The sequence below is a fragment of the Tachysurus fulvidraco genome, chromosome 5, assembly GCF_022655615.1.
Source record: "Tachysurus fulvidraco isolate hzauxx_2018 chromosome 5, HZAU_PFXX_2.0, whole genome shotgun sequence".
Lineage (NCBI taxonomy): Eukaryota > Metazoa > Chordata > Actinopteri > Siluriformes > Bagridae > Tachysurus > Tachysurus fulvidraco.
This window is the reverse complement of record NC_062522.1, coordinates 24266871-24281618: the sequence shown is the minus strand read 5'-3', so window position 1 is coordinate 24281618 and position 14748 is coordinate 24266871. Positions and strand designations below refer to the sequence as shown.

The window sequence follows — 14748 nt, the reverse complement described above, 5'->3', positions numbered from 1 at the left end:
CAAGCCAACAGTCCAGGCTGGTGGAGGTGGTGTGGGGAAATGGCACACTTTTAGGGTCCATTAGGCCCAATAATCGCTTGAATGACAGCCTATCTGAACATGCTTTCTGACCATGTGCATCCATTCATGGACCCATTGTTTGATGGCTACTCATTTTGAATACAAAATAACACATATAGGATGAGGTAGAATGAGGAAAGTTTAACTTAAGTACCAAGGAATATTTCCAACATCTTGTTAAATCTGACACAAAGAACTGATGCTGTTTTGGGAGCAATGGGAGTCCCTACCCAGTGTTAATACCTAATAATAGTTCTTTATATACTGTATGTAGTTCACATGTATTAGAGCTACTTTGTAAATAACACCATTTTAAATTGTTGACAGTGAAAGAACACAAGATAGACAGCATATAGAGTACAGATTTTATTTGTATATACAAAATTGTGTACAGCAAGTTTTTCTGAATTAACCATGACCCCCACAGCAGAGATTCAGGTTATGGGCATGTAGTAAGAGGATTCCCCATAAATACAAACTTTAGGTGACATTAAAAAGAAGAACCCTGAAAGAGCACCATATATTAAGAAAATTTAATGTGTCTGAATATTTTATAAACAAATGGATGCTGGTAACTTTCCTCCCTCTAACAGTAATCTAAACTAAAGGTAACTACCTGCTGATTTTTATGACACCATGATTTATCACACTGAATTCCAGAAATAACCTTATTTGGTTACATGATGATTGTTTTAAATTAATCTGTCAGGAAATTTTCCCTTTCTTGACGTGTTCATCCAAGACAATGTGGGGCCAAGCTACTAGCTTGGATAAGATGTATACAAACTGCAGTATGATGCCAAATGAGTAGGAGCTTTCACGTTACATTGTGTAAAGAATATATGACAAAAGATTCACTGCTTCGACATAATTACAGACCAAACATGTTTTGGGAGTAAAGGCACTTTAAACAGCATCACCTCTCTTTCTTAATATATTAGTTATCTACACTAATTAAAATAAAGACCCCAAAAGGACAGTAGAGTTAAGTCTGAATTATAGGGCTGATCAAGCATAAAACATTTTAGTTTTTAATATGTAGGATTTCCACAATATGAAATAGTTAAATCAGTCCAACAAAGCTAAAACTTTCAATGTTGAACCCCAACCCAATTCCATTATTCCAGTAAACAATTTGCATTGTAGAACCACAAGTGTGCTAAAGATGTTCTCAAACCACACACCTGAAAAATGTACAGCTAGAATACTTGTGTGGCACCATTAAATAAATATAATAAGAAATGTCTATGGACAATATGATACCAACTTGGAAATTGCTTCAGTTTATAACACTGTGCTATTTTAATGAGATTATTAATACAGTATTTTATATTATAGCTTTACTTATAAAGAATTAGGTTCAATGTGATATGCTATTTTTCAGACTTTGCTGTACAATGATGTTTGTGCCCGATTTGAAGCTAAACTATACATCTAATCAAACCCTAATGTACCCTATACTATCCCATAAAACATGATTAACTGCTTTACCTCAAAAGCAAAAACAAAACAACTACATTATTCCTAGGGCATAAAAGTATTTATTTAAAAGCCGTTTTCCTGCTGACCACTGACTTTGGTATATTGTCAAGGAAAAGTCCAATGAACTTTTTGCACCACATGTAACTACATTTCTTACAAATCCTACATACACAGTTGCAACAGCATGAACCAAAGCAAAGCTATACTAGACAATCAATTAAAGAAAAAAAAAAGCACATCTCTAATAACATACAGAGACAAAAAAACAACAACAAAAAACCAGGAGATAAAATGAGAAATTAACCCGAAAATAAAAATGTGCACTTGCTTTAGGCCATAATATTTGTTGAGGAAAAAACATAATACCTGCCCAGTCACATCAAGAGTGCATCAGGCACATTTAATCATGGAAGGAAAAATAGATTTATAAGTCATGATTCATTCATTCATGTTATGTTGAAGGCATATTATCAAGCAGGAGTTGACCAGGTCATAGTTCATTCAACAAATCCCTATGGCACAGAGGTTATAAGATGTGTGCTATGGGGCCCAACTTTGCAACAATGTCAGAATTTAAGATGTACAATTAAACACTAGAGGCTTTAACAATTTACTTCAAACGCACCTCTAAGTATTTTGATGGATAATGAACAGTAGTGTAAGTGTCACTATAAGCTATAGATATTTTCCTTTCAGGGGATTTTCTTTTTCCGGGATCACATACTATTCATAGTGCTTTTCTGAATTTTGTATACACTCATATATAAATCTTTCCAGCTGCTGTGAGGAGTGGGATAGAGGTTTAGAACAGCAGTCCCACCACTATACTGAACCGTGCTGACTGATGGTGATGTCACATTTAACTTTGACCAGGCAGCTTGCTGTGTGTTTATGTAAGACACCGTCACCTACATTACACAACATTTCTTGTCCTCAGATGGGGCATTTCCATCTGCTTTCTCCATTTCCAAAATAATCAGCTTAAAAACTTCTACAGCTGTCTGTAAGCACAAAAAAGAGTAACATGTGCACATAACATTTAGTGCATCAAATGGTTTGAACAATGAAACTGAAATAAAACTGAAATAATAAAAACATTACCTGGTTTTCCTTGGCAGATGATTCCATAAAGGCAGCTCCCCAAGAGTCAGCTAACTTCTTGCCTTCTTCTGGTTTAATAACTCTAAGAGGGAGAGAGAGCGAGAAAGAGAGAGTGTGTGAGAGAGTGTGATAGACTTGAACCAGTCCTCAAATTCTTTACTTCACTTTCTTCTGCCCTGCTGTACTTACCTTTCCATGTGAAGGTCTTTTTTATTTCCAACCAACACTGTAGGCACCCTGGAAAAACAAACAGTTTTTTTTCTTCCCCACAATCACAATCTGTTTCACACAGATTTAATTATGCACATGCACAAACATACTTACTGTATTTTTCCAACCATGTCAAGCAGTTTGTCATGTAGAACCTGAACCACTTCAAAGCTAGTGCCAAGAGTAAATGTTTCAGGGTAGATAGAGAAAGAACAAAAGAAACAGGACTTAGAGTAATGCCTGACAAATAGACCAATTAACTACATGAATAACTACACACAAATAACCAACCTTTTCATTGAGGTAACAGAGTACACCAGAACATAACCGTGAATGTCCATTGAGTGAGACTGTGGGAAAATTGAGTACTCATCCTGAAAGATGAAAAAAGAGTGTGCACAAACACAACAGATAAAAAATATGCAGTTTACTTACTGCTATAATATCACGCCTTTGTCAGATATAGATTTCAAAATCTGACTTAATCCCATTGCCAAACTCCCAGCAATATGATTACATACACACATATACACATTTTAAAGAGTATTTTTAACAAAGCAGATTTGAAGAGAAATTCAGATTATAATATCCATAATGAGCAAGCCAGAGGTGACTTAGCAAGAAAAAAATCCCCAGCCATGAGAATCTGAGGAAGAAACCTTCCTTCCTGGGGGGAACTGGACTAAAAAGGGAACCATCTGCTTCTGGGTCACATGGTTAATGGGATTATGACTAATTACTTATTTACAGCTGTATATTAGATTTGAGACTATTGAAATGGAAGAAATTTCAGTTTATTATTTTTTTCAGATTTATGTCTAATGTGAAAGCGAGTTTACCCACTAAATAATGATAAATACTTGAGCATTAACTGTACTCAGTAAGCACAATCTTTAGCCTATGTAAGTGAATCCATCCACAATTCAGCAGCTATTATTATTGTATTGTGCCCAAAAATCAATCAGCATCTTTTGTACTTCCCCACCGTGCCTTTGCTGTGGTTGGTCCTATACTCCTAGAATGTCCCTTTCAATGTGGGGTCTGCATCTTCATTGTTTGAAATAGGTAAATAATTAATCCTGTATTTAAATGTACTAATTATTAATTTCTACTATTATTGTTGCTCTAATATTACTATTATAAACTTACTATTGTTACTCTATATACAACATAACTCTACTGTAGATTTATTTGTTTGATTGACCTGTAGAACACTTTGGGTCAACATAATTATTATTATTTTTTATGTGCTTTTTTAAAAAAGTAAAGAATAACTAATGCAAATAAAGGGCAAAATGAATGATAAACATATAGCTTTCAATACACAGGTCAAACATACACTGTTTCCTTTGTGAAATGCCCACTGGCAGGTAAAATAATGACTTTCTAATATCCCTTAATAAGAATTATTTGAAATGTATTGATCATGCAAAGTATCTTTTATACAAACCATCGAAACGAGTAAATAAAATGTTTAAAAATTTCACTATAGCATTTATTTCACTTTCTGATTTTCATCTTTAAACCAAATTATCATAGTAAATAACAGAATAAATCATGCACTACTAGCACTGAATACAACTAAAGACCTATTTATTTATTTTTTACCTGTCCAGCAGTGTCGACCAGCTGAAGATTAAAGTCTTGTCGATTTACAGACACCATTTTATTAAAAGCTACAACAAAGCCAAAGAAAAGAGAAAATGGTTGGCAAATGATATAAAATAATAAGATGACTGTATTTATTAGAAAACATTCATTTCTATGTGTACATGAAAAGTTAGAGTAGTCTTGTACAGCCAAAGTTAGCGAGATGGCTTGCATGGAGACTTCAGCATGAATTCTGAATCAACATGAATTTCATCGTAAATGAATCAGTAAAGCGCCTTTACTCAGAAGACTTTACAATTAATAATAATTTAACTATAAATAAAATTCACCATCAGCTAATCTATCAATCTAGGACTGCAGTTACAACCCAGTGATCCATATTTTCCTCTGTAGTATGCAATATGTATATGATGAGTTTATTGCATTTATATTATTTTATAAAGAGCCAAATACATGCCACCGTATAGTATTTAAAGAATTACACTTTACTGGGAAACCCTGCAGCAGATTAGAGCAGGCAAAGCTTGCTAGTTTGAATGTCTAACAAACAAAAATTATCTTTTGTAGTTATGTAATCTATATGTTGCATCTATAATTTTATGCAAAAGTGGGTGGTGGTTATAAATTAAGAAAGTATTTAAAATACAAATCTACTCATTCTGTAGTTAGTATAAATAAGAATGGAAGGAAAAAAATTGACCGCTGTTATCAGAGCTGAGGAATTTGATAATATACTAATCGTTTTTTTACTGTGTGAAATTATGTCAACACACTTTTTGATGTCTAAACATTATGTTCCATATTCCTTTTAACTTTAATGGAAGTGAAAAAAACATTCAGTGTTTATTATGAAGTCAGTTAAGGGTGCTTTCACACCTGCCTTGTTTAGTTCGGTTGAATCGTACCAGAGTTTGATTGCTCATTTTGTGCGGTTCTTTTTAGCAGGTGAGAATGCAGCAATCGAACTCTGGTGCGCACCAAAAGCGGACCAAACAAGCGTACCGAGACCTCCTTGAAGAGGTAGTCTCGGTACGCTTTCAAACAAACTCTGGTACGGTTCATTTGTGGTGAGAACACGGTCTGAGATCGAATAGACCTAACTGCAAAAAGTATTGCGCATTTTGGACTAAACCAGCTGCCGTAGTGGGTCGTTGGCAATATTTTCGGAAGATAAGCATGTCACAGTTACGCAAAAGTAATGCTCGCCGCCTCCTGAAGTGTCTTGCGATGCGTTTTCGCCGTTTGCAGTGCATTAAAATATTTTCCAGCCGCATCCGCGATTCATTCCGAAAATTAAGACTTTGCATAGAGTGCTGTATACAATCGATGTAGTAGATTACAACTACGAACATAATTTCAGTGTGCAGACGTCTCTCCATGGTGTACTGTATTTTCCTCTTTTTGTTTACGTTTCGTTGCAATTTCCCGCACGTTTATTCTGACCAATCGAGAAGCAGTTTAGGAAATACGCTCAAAGACATGTGGCCAATGAGTGATTTGGATGTTATCAAATGACTGTATTTTGGTTCGTTTCAAATGGTGCGGAACAGAACGATCAGTGTGGTGTGAAAAGGAACCAAACCTGCTAAAAAGCTACAATGTATCATTTTTTGCTTTTGGTCCGGACCAAATGAACCGAACTATAGATGTGAAAGCACCCTAAATGACACACTGTTATTGTACTGTATGTAACACACCTGCACTTTTGGTACATCACTTTCCATCCAGTAACATTTGCACATTTTGTGCTGCCTCTATATGTAACAATGTATATAGTCTCATATGTAGTTTATTTATATGCACGGCCTATGGAGGTATAAGCTGAGTTTTCATTTCACTTTAACCTTAACTTTACTGAACATCACTGTGTAGGTGACAAATTATTTGACCTTGAATAAAATCATGACCTACAACAGTGTCTGATTCTGCAATCAATTTACAAATGAAAGATATAAACACAAAGATGGGGAAAAAAGAAAAAAGTACACAGTTGTATAAGCAAGTGATATACTCACTATTTTCGATTGTAGGGTCGTATGCATCTACGAACTGCCCTTCCACGAACTGAATAGTGAGAGAGGACTTTCCTGTTGTAAAAGAAGATCAAAAGTTACTTAGCAACATTGTGAAACCTCCATCTATCTACCTCAATGAGGCTCAACATAATTCAAAACCGCGTTAATACTCGGTCCAAACCCGTCGTACACAGCAGTGCGGAATCAGACCAACACGGCGTGTGCGCGAGGTTTTGAGCAGGTTCAGCTAGCCAACTAGCTAAAAATGACATTCAACAAAAAGTAATTAAAAAAAAAAGTTGGTAACTTTAAAAAAAAAAATGTTGTGCTTTTTCCGTGACTCAAACAGCTAACCTGTCAAGCAGCAGCTGAGGATTTAATCACTTTCATTTGAAAAGAAAGTCAAAGGACAACAGGGCTAAGTCACCGTGACTGGCTAGCTTGCTAATTTTCTAGTTAGCAAACACAGACCAATACCTATCCTAAGTCAACACTTACCTACAGACCGGTACCCCAAAACAGCAATCTTTCTATATTTCGGTTGAGGCATGCCTTGAAAATAGGACTTGTACGCTGAAATCAAATAACTGGTTGTAAATACGCCGAAAGATTAGCCACACTTTATCGCCACATGCGTATCGCGTCACATGACAATAACAAAACTTTTTTCTTCCGTGCTGCTCCGTTGGCTGGGCCTCAAGTTTTAACTTTTCTAACGACAAAATCGCATGGATTATAAACTCTACGTACGGCCTAAACCTTGATTACAATTGTCCAGAATACTTTTTAGTCAACAGTCACCTGCTGTAAACATTTAAATCTAGATTTCGAAACGAATCTCAACAAGCGATAAAAAGCTTATTCACCGCCTTGGTACTTTTATGTCACTGTCGGAAAACTAGTTTTCGAGAACTAAAAACTGTCGTAAAGCTGACTTCGCCGCGCACGACAGTTACTCGTAGGGTTGTGTTCGAATTCTCGTTTGGCTGCGTCTCATTCAGAGCTCTAAGCTCCCTCGGTCGTGGATTAGTATTTATCACCAGTCATTGTCAAAAAATGAATTTTAATATGATATAGAAATGTGTGAAATGGTACATAGGCTAGCTAGTGGGTTTCTTTAAACCGTTAAACACTTTATATAGTTGTTAGGCTAAAACAAATCATATGTTGATTGTCAAATAAAGTTAAAAATGTATAACGTAAGTAATCATTTGAGAACTACAACTATAACAAGCTATTTACATTTGTAGGTCAATTTGGCTGAGACTTCAAGAACCCAAGACAAAGGGTCTATATTATTATTATTATTATTATTATTATTATTATTATTATTATTATTATTATTATTATTATTCGATTTCTTTAAAGTCTTCAATACTATTGAACACAAATGCATTTACAGATTTTACCTAATAAGATTTCAGTATTATTAACAAAGGAATGAAACAAGATTGTCCCATTTCAACCCTATATATATATATATATACCTCAAGGTAGGTCCCAGGAGCATCACCACAAATTCAGTGCCAGGATGCAATGTCTGACATTGTGTGTCAGAGAAAGAAATTCTGCAAGAACCATGGGCCTTTTACATAGAAAACTTACAGCTCTGAATGGAAGGGTAAGGAAATCAATGTCAGGTGCTGTAAGGCCACAGAATCTCATTCAAGTACTATTAGATTAACCACTCTTTCAAATATATATTAAATATTAAACTATTAAATACCCAGGTATAAAAACTACAAAGGATAACAAATGAAGTAAATGATTAAATATTCTAAACATTTGGAATCATTTATTTCGCCTCACACCTCCAGGGTTGGGGTTCGATTCCCACCTCCTCCTTGTGTGTGTGGAGTTTGCATGTTCTCCCCGTGCCTCGGGGGTTTCCTCCGGGTACTCCGGTTTCCTCCCCCGGTCCAAAGACATGCATGGTAGGTTGATTGGCATCTCTGGGAAATTGTCCGTAGTGTGTGAGTGAATGAGAGTGTGTGTGTGCCCAGCGATGGGTTGGCACTCCGTCCAGGGTGTATCCTGCTTCGATGCCCGATGACGCCCGAGATAGGCACAGGCTCCCCGTGACCCGAGAAGTTCGGATAAGTGGTAGAAAATGAATGAATGAATGAATGAATGGAATCATTTAGATAAAGTTTATATCTCTATTTTGCATTTGTGGTCACAAAGAGACATCTCTGTTTCTGGCAAATATTTGGCTGTTTCTCCAGGTTTATCTACTCTGCTTACTCACTGTCAGTTCCCAAAAATGCAATAAAAGCTATAAGTCAAGTCAAGAAGCTTTTATTGTCATTTTGACCATAGCTGATGCAGTACACAGTGAAATGAAACAATGTTCCTCCAGGACTCTGGTGCTACATAAAGACACAAGACAACACAGAGCTAAGGGCTAAAAAAAATAAAAATGACCCTCTTATTATAACAGGTTATTAAAATCTGTTAAAAATTTGTTATTAAAATCAGGCCAACTTCATTTTTGTTTGGAAAAGACAAACACATTACATTAGAAAATGAATTATGGTCAGGGATTATAAAGGAGCTGATGTAGGTGAGGTAGGATGGAGTCAGCGTTCACATTCATTCTAAAGGTGTTCAGTAGGGATGAGATCAGAAAACAACCACATATAGCAGGAAAGGTCAGATGACCCAATACTTTTGGAAATGTAATGTATACCAAGTGTATCACCAAGGCCTTATCCCAAACTGTAGGGAGATTCCAGCTCTGTCCTTGAAACCAACTCAAAATTATTGTGATGTTTTACAAATGACAAAATTAATGTTAATTAAATTAAGCACTTCGTGTTTTTTGGGTTTACACCAGGGGCGGTTCTAGGATTTCATCTTTAGGGGGTTTAGCCCTCAGTGAGTTCTATAATATAGAAGAGTTCTATATTATATTATATATGACAACTCTGGTAATAAGAATAATGACATTTCACTGCTTTTGGTTGCCGTCTTTGCGTCTTTCCGCCGATTAACGTTATAGATAAACGCCTCCAGCTCTGACTGCGCGTGCACGCCGCGCGTACCTGTGTTTTTCTGTTCAAATAAAGCCGACAGCTGATGACGCACTTATGAAAGACTACAACACACGTGTAAAAGTATGGAATAAAAGCAAAGTAAAAAAATATTGCTCTTGGATCAAACTGATTAAATACTTTTCTTTCCCATCGACGACATGTCCTGCATTTTAACGTAATTTTTATTGTTTATTTATGAAAGTAAAAATTATCCTTATAGTTTTAGGGTGGCTGAGATTACAGACAGGGGGCGGAAGCCACCCTAAAAAAGGACTAGAACCGCCCCTGGTTGACACAATTCGCAACGCATTCGCCAGGAATCCTTTTTGACGCCGATGATTTCAAACATCTCCCTCATATATGGCCATGTGTGTTCAGGAATGTCCTCGTAGTTAGTTATTTTAACATCGGTGACTCCCTCTGAATTAACATTAGCCATTCCTTTTGTAGGCGTGCTGCTCATTGTTAGCTCCGCTATCCTTAGTCTATGTCTGATAGCCAGTAAATAATACAGTACACCAGTCACATGGGGAAAAAGCCGCACAATGATAGGATGATAGGCTGGAAACAGCGCTCAATGAGAAGAAATAATACTAAAAGTAACGAGTCCGTTTTGAAAATGTAAGAAGTAAAAGTACAGATATTTGTGTAAAAATGTAATGAGTAAAAGTAAAAAGTTGTCCGAAAAATAAATAGTGGAGTAAAGTACTGATACCAGAAAAATGTACTTAAGTACAGTAACGAAGTATTTTTACTCCGTTACTTCCCACCTCTGCTCTCACTTCTACCAATGTCTTTTTCTAGTACGATACTTGTACTTTTACTCAAGTATTGCTTTCTAGTACTTTATACAACACTGACTGGAACCAGTATTAATACATTGCCTTATTAATGTCTTGTTTTTTTTTGCTTTTTTTTTTTGTTCAAAATTTAAGTTAATGGACTGAGAACAGTGTTATCAAAGCAATCCCACAATCCCACAAAATATTCAATATTTCTCTAACGATAATGACGTAATGTAAGTGAGCTTTCCAAAATTTTTTTTAAGATATTTTAGATATTAAATATATATAAAAATATGTAGAATATGAACAATATGAACATTTATTTTATGAATGTAATTTGCTTGTGTATTTTGGGAAGATTCGCATTACTGATGGCTTTTTAAAAAAAAAAAAAAATTAGAACACATTTGTCATAATATTATATTAGAACACATATTTCATAATTGCATGCACTATTTTCTATAAATAGAGTAGTGAGTACTGTGTTTATACTAAAAAGTCCAACAAGAAGTGCACTTCAGGTACCCGGATGATGTACTTATTCAGATGAAAGAAATGAAGTGTGGAATGTTAGGGACTTCATGCACTCAATGTTGGCAGCTTTGCTTACTTAGTGGAAGAGAGGCAGGGCTGCCAGACACTGATACTTGATGAGATACAAATTTCAATATGGTCGATGATACTCTGGTGTTATTCGAAATTAGACCAATTTGTGTGAACAACATTCAACATTTTTGATATTTTACTATATAGTAAAGCTAGCGGCATCCCAAATTTTGTTTTTACAAAGACAACAATGAAGAAAAAAGAAAAAAGTGTGGAGGTCCTTTTTTTAGGGGTGTGGAGGTCCTTTTTTTAGGGGTGGGACATAAAATTAAAAATACATAATAAATATATTATTTAAATATACTGTACATAAATACATAAATAATAAATGGTACATTGATTTAAAATAAAAAAAAACTTATACAACAATAATCTGCATGTGTGTGTGCATGAATCACTCTCTGTTAGGCTGTATTCTGTACTGTACAAGTGTGTATATTGTTTGCTGATCTGCGTTAGGCATGCAAAAAACTATAGAGAAACTTGTAAGTATTTACACTGACACAGTAATATTCAATACAATAGTAAACAGTTAAAAAGCACACTGTGTTATAATTGTTGGTAAATCACAAGAAGAATACTCTCTCTAACATACAAACTCAAAAACTAAAATTATAAAAAAAAACTACTGATTATCTATGTATTGGTATTTTTGCAGTTGCAGTTAAAGGAATTTCAAAGTGTTCAGCAACTAGGTTTTCTAAGTTCTCTGGAATGTACATCTAAAGCATCATTGAAGCAAATGTTTCCTGTGGTTATTATTCATATTTAGAATTTCACAAATGTTTTCAGAGGTTTTTCCATGATTATTAAACTTCAGGATATTTTGCATGCTATACTGCCTTTCTTTTTCTCTGTGCCTTGCTTGCTATTGATCACAACTTACTTTTGGATTCACAGAGACCCTAACCAGGATAAAAGTTTGTACTGAAAAGGAATGAAAATTGTTTACCTACATTTCAAAACCTACAAATCATAACCTACATTTACCAGCTTTATTAGTTATTAGCCTATTTGACTGATCACCTGTATAAATTAAAAAAATATTTAAAAATAAATTGAAATTAAGTTTAATTGAACTACAACATGTAGTCGAATAAATAATGAAATAATTCTTACTTACTATGATTTTAAAACACATATCCACCCACATACACATGAAAAATGGCCAAAATTTTTCATTTAAAACTTTTAAATTTAACATGAAAAAAATACTGAAAAATACATAAAAAAATGTTTTTGCTATTTATACCACAGAGAAATCTATGCACCACTGTAAAAGAAATGCAAAGACAGTGAAACAAAAACAGTGAGGAACAAACTTTGGTTTGAAAGGTTCAACTGCACACCAAGACAACCTGAAAGAAACTGCTGGAGGAGATCACCAGATAAGCTGAGAAGAGGCAGCATCTCCCCACTAAGAGGGAGTCCTACATAACCATTGCCTGAAAGGCTGTCATGTAAGGAAGGAAACCTTATATCAAGACCCACAATTTAAAGCCAAACTTGAAGTTTGCAGCTGATCACCGGGAGGAAGATTTAGACAAAATTGTATAATGTTGGGAGATAATGATCTGCACTGTAGTAAGTAGTAAGCAAGTTTGGCTTCAAATTTACTTATATTTATAAGATGCAGGTTATGTATGTATACATAGAGAATGAAATTATGTGATGTTAAAAACTAGATTGCACTGCACAGTGATAATATGGGACATATATTTTTATTTGCTACAACTGTAGGTGAAAAGGGAAATAATCCCCCATATTAAAAAAAAGTACCCGAGTGCTGACCAAATTGTCAGCAGCTCCAGATAATTTATGTTGAGCTTGCTTTGTACTGGGTACCTCCTTCCTGCATTCTAACTTTTCCCAATGGGGAAAACATCCACTGCTGAAATGTCCGGATTAATATAAAGTGGTAAGAGAGCATATTTCCAGCTCCAGACATCATGATTTCTGACACAGAGCTTCTTGAGATTTGCAAATTTAGAGAAGCCCTGTCTAAATGTGTTGCAACAAGGATGCCTTCCACATATTTGCCTGCCCCTGAGAAATATAAGCTAACACCAATTTGTCTCTGTGGATACCATGACTCCAGAATAGGGGAAAAGCAGCTTTGACACATCATGTTAATGTTTGAGGTGATATAGAAGCCAGGGAAAGGCTGAATGGCAGATATTGTTAAAATACATTATTGGAAAAAGGATCTGATTGAGCTTGTCTGCAATTACTTTCTCAATACAGTACACTAACCGGTCATTAGGCAGGAGAGACCCTATATGGTGCTCCCAAAAGCCCTTATTGCAGACAAATTAATGGAAAAGCATAATGAGAACAGATGCTTTGGGGCATTATAATCATATGTTTCGATCCACATGCTCCTAAGTGAGGAGAGTGATTGAAAATAAATACAGTCATTTTCACTGTTCAGGTTTATCCTATGATAAAACATTTCTCATGCAAGAATGATAATGTCCTCAAGTTGTCAGAATGCCAATGTCCCCATCCATAGGGCCTGAAGGCTTTGTCACTCATATGCAGTTGGTCTGATGCATCACACGTGCACAACATCTGAAAAACAGGCTGTACCAAATTCTCAGAAGCTGTAGGCAAATTCAAGTGCAGATTAATCGATTTAAGTGTTTTAATATGCTTTGGTGCCAATACCTTTGGCAGGAATGCTGGGTTCAGCTACAGTGTGATACATGTAGGCTTCATTTTAATGATAGGTGCTCCCTGTTTGGAACTTTTAATGGCACGTAGATTTGACCAATTATGCTCCAATGTGTCCTGGCCAAAATCATTAATTTAAACCTTTTTACTACAGTATGATGTCTTTAGTAGTGTTATTGTGCAAAAGTTGTATGAACTCTAAATGAATATACACGAACAAGGAGGTCAAGGAGAATCTATAGCCTAACCCAGAAGCTGTGAGTGAGGCAGGAATATACCTCAGAAAGGATACCAGTATGTGTACAATGTACTCATACACAAACAAATTATAAATGAATTTTCACATAAACCAATGATTTCTATGGCTTTTTAAAATGATGTTTATATATATATATATACATGTATATATATATATATATATATATATATATATATACATATATATATACAAACACATTTGTTTGCATACCCTAAAAAAAGTAAACATTGCCATTTATTTGGAAAATATGGCTGATAATGCAAAGCAATTTTTTTTACTTATATAAGGACAGTAGTCATGTGTGGTCATTAATTATCACATAGTTGTTTGAGTACATATCCTTGAATGTTTGGCCACATTATAAACATGCAGGTTGACACACAGTAGTTTAAATGACTATGAAAGTGAGGTTTCCACACCTGTGACTTAATGTCAGTGAGTTTTTCAGCTCATGAGATGTACTGACTTGGCTGGATACTGCACCATCGGTAAGGAAAAAAAAAAAAACTAGCAATAGCTAGTACTAGCTTCAGTAACTTTAATAACTAGCTTCAGTATGCCAGACGACACCTAGACAAGCCTCACAGCTTCGGGAGTCATTTGCTGAGACCAAAATTGAACTTTATATTCACAACCATAAATGTTATGTTTGGAAAGGAGTCAACACGGTGAAAAGTATACCACCCCACTGTAATTCATGGTGGTGAATTTCTTATGTTTTAGGAGTGTGTGAGCTCCAGTTGCACAGGGAAGTTAGTAAAAATGAATGGCATGAAGAATGAAGCATGTTATCAGAAAATATCAGATGTTCCAAGTTGAGGCAAGGTTCTGGGGTGGCCATCACAGTCTTCTGAACTCAAAATCATTGAGCCATTTTTGAGGAGATCTCAAATGTGCAGTTTGTGCAAGAC

General features: G+C 35.3%; 1 protein-coding gene across 1 annotated transcript; it reads right to left on the bottom strand.

Annotated features, from left to right (window-relative positions):
• Positions 1 to 413: 413 nt before the first annotated feature.
• rhebl1 (Ras homolog, mTORC1 binding like 1) lies at positions 414 to 7423 on the bottom strand. Its single transcript, XM_027147235.2, has 8 exons — positions 6978 to 7423; positions 6480 to 6551; positions 4462 to 4529; positions 3145 to 3227; positions 2968 to 3024; positions 2833 to 2880; positions 2644 to 2725; positions 414 to 2543 (listed from the first exon to the last, which is right to left on the bottom strand). Exons 1-8 carry the CDS (start codon positions 7027 to 7029, stop codon positions 2451 to 2453), a joined length of 555 nt encoding a protein of 184 aa, XP_027003036.1. The 5' UTR covers positions 7030 to 7423; the 3' UTR covers positions 414 to 2450.
• Positions 7424 to 14748: the final 7325 nt, after the last annotated feature.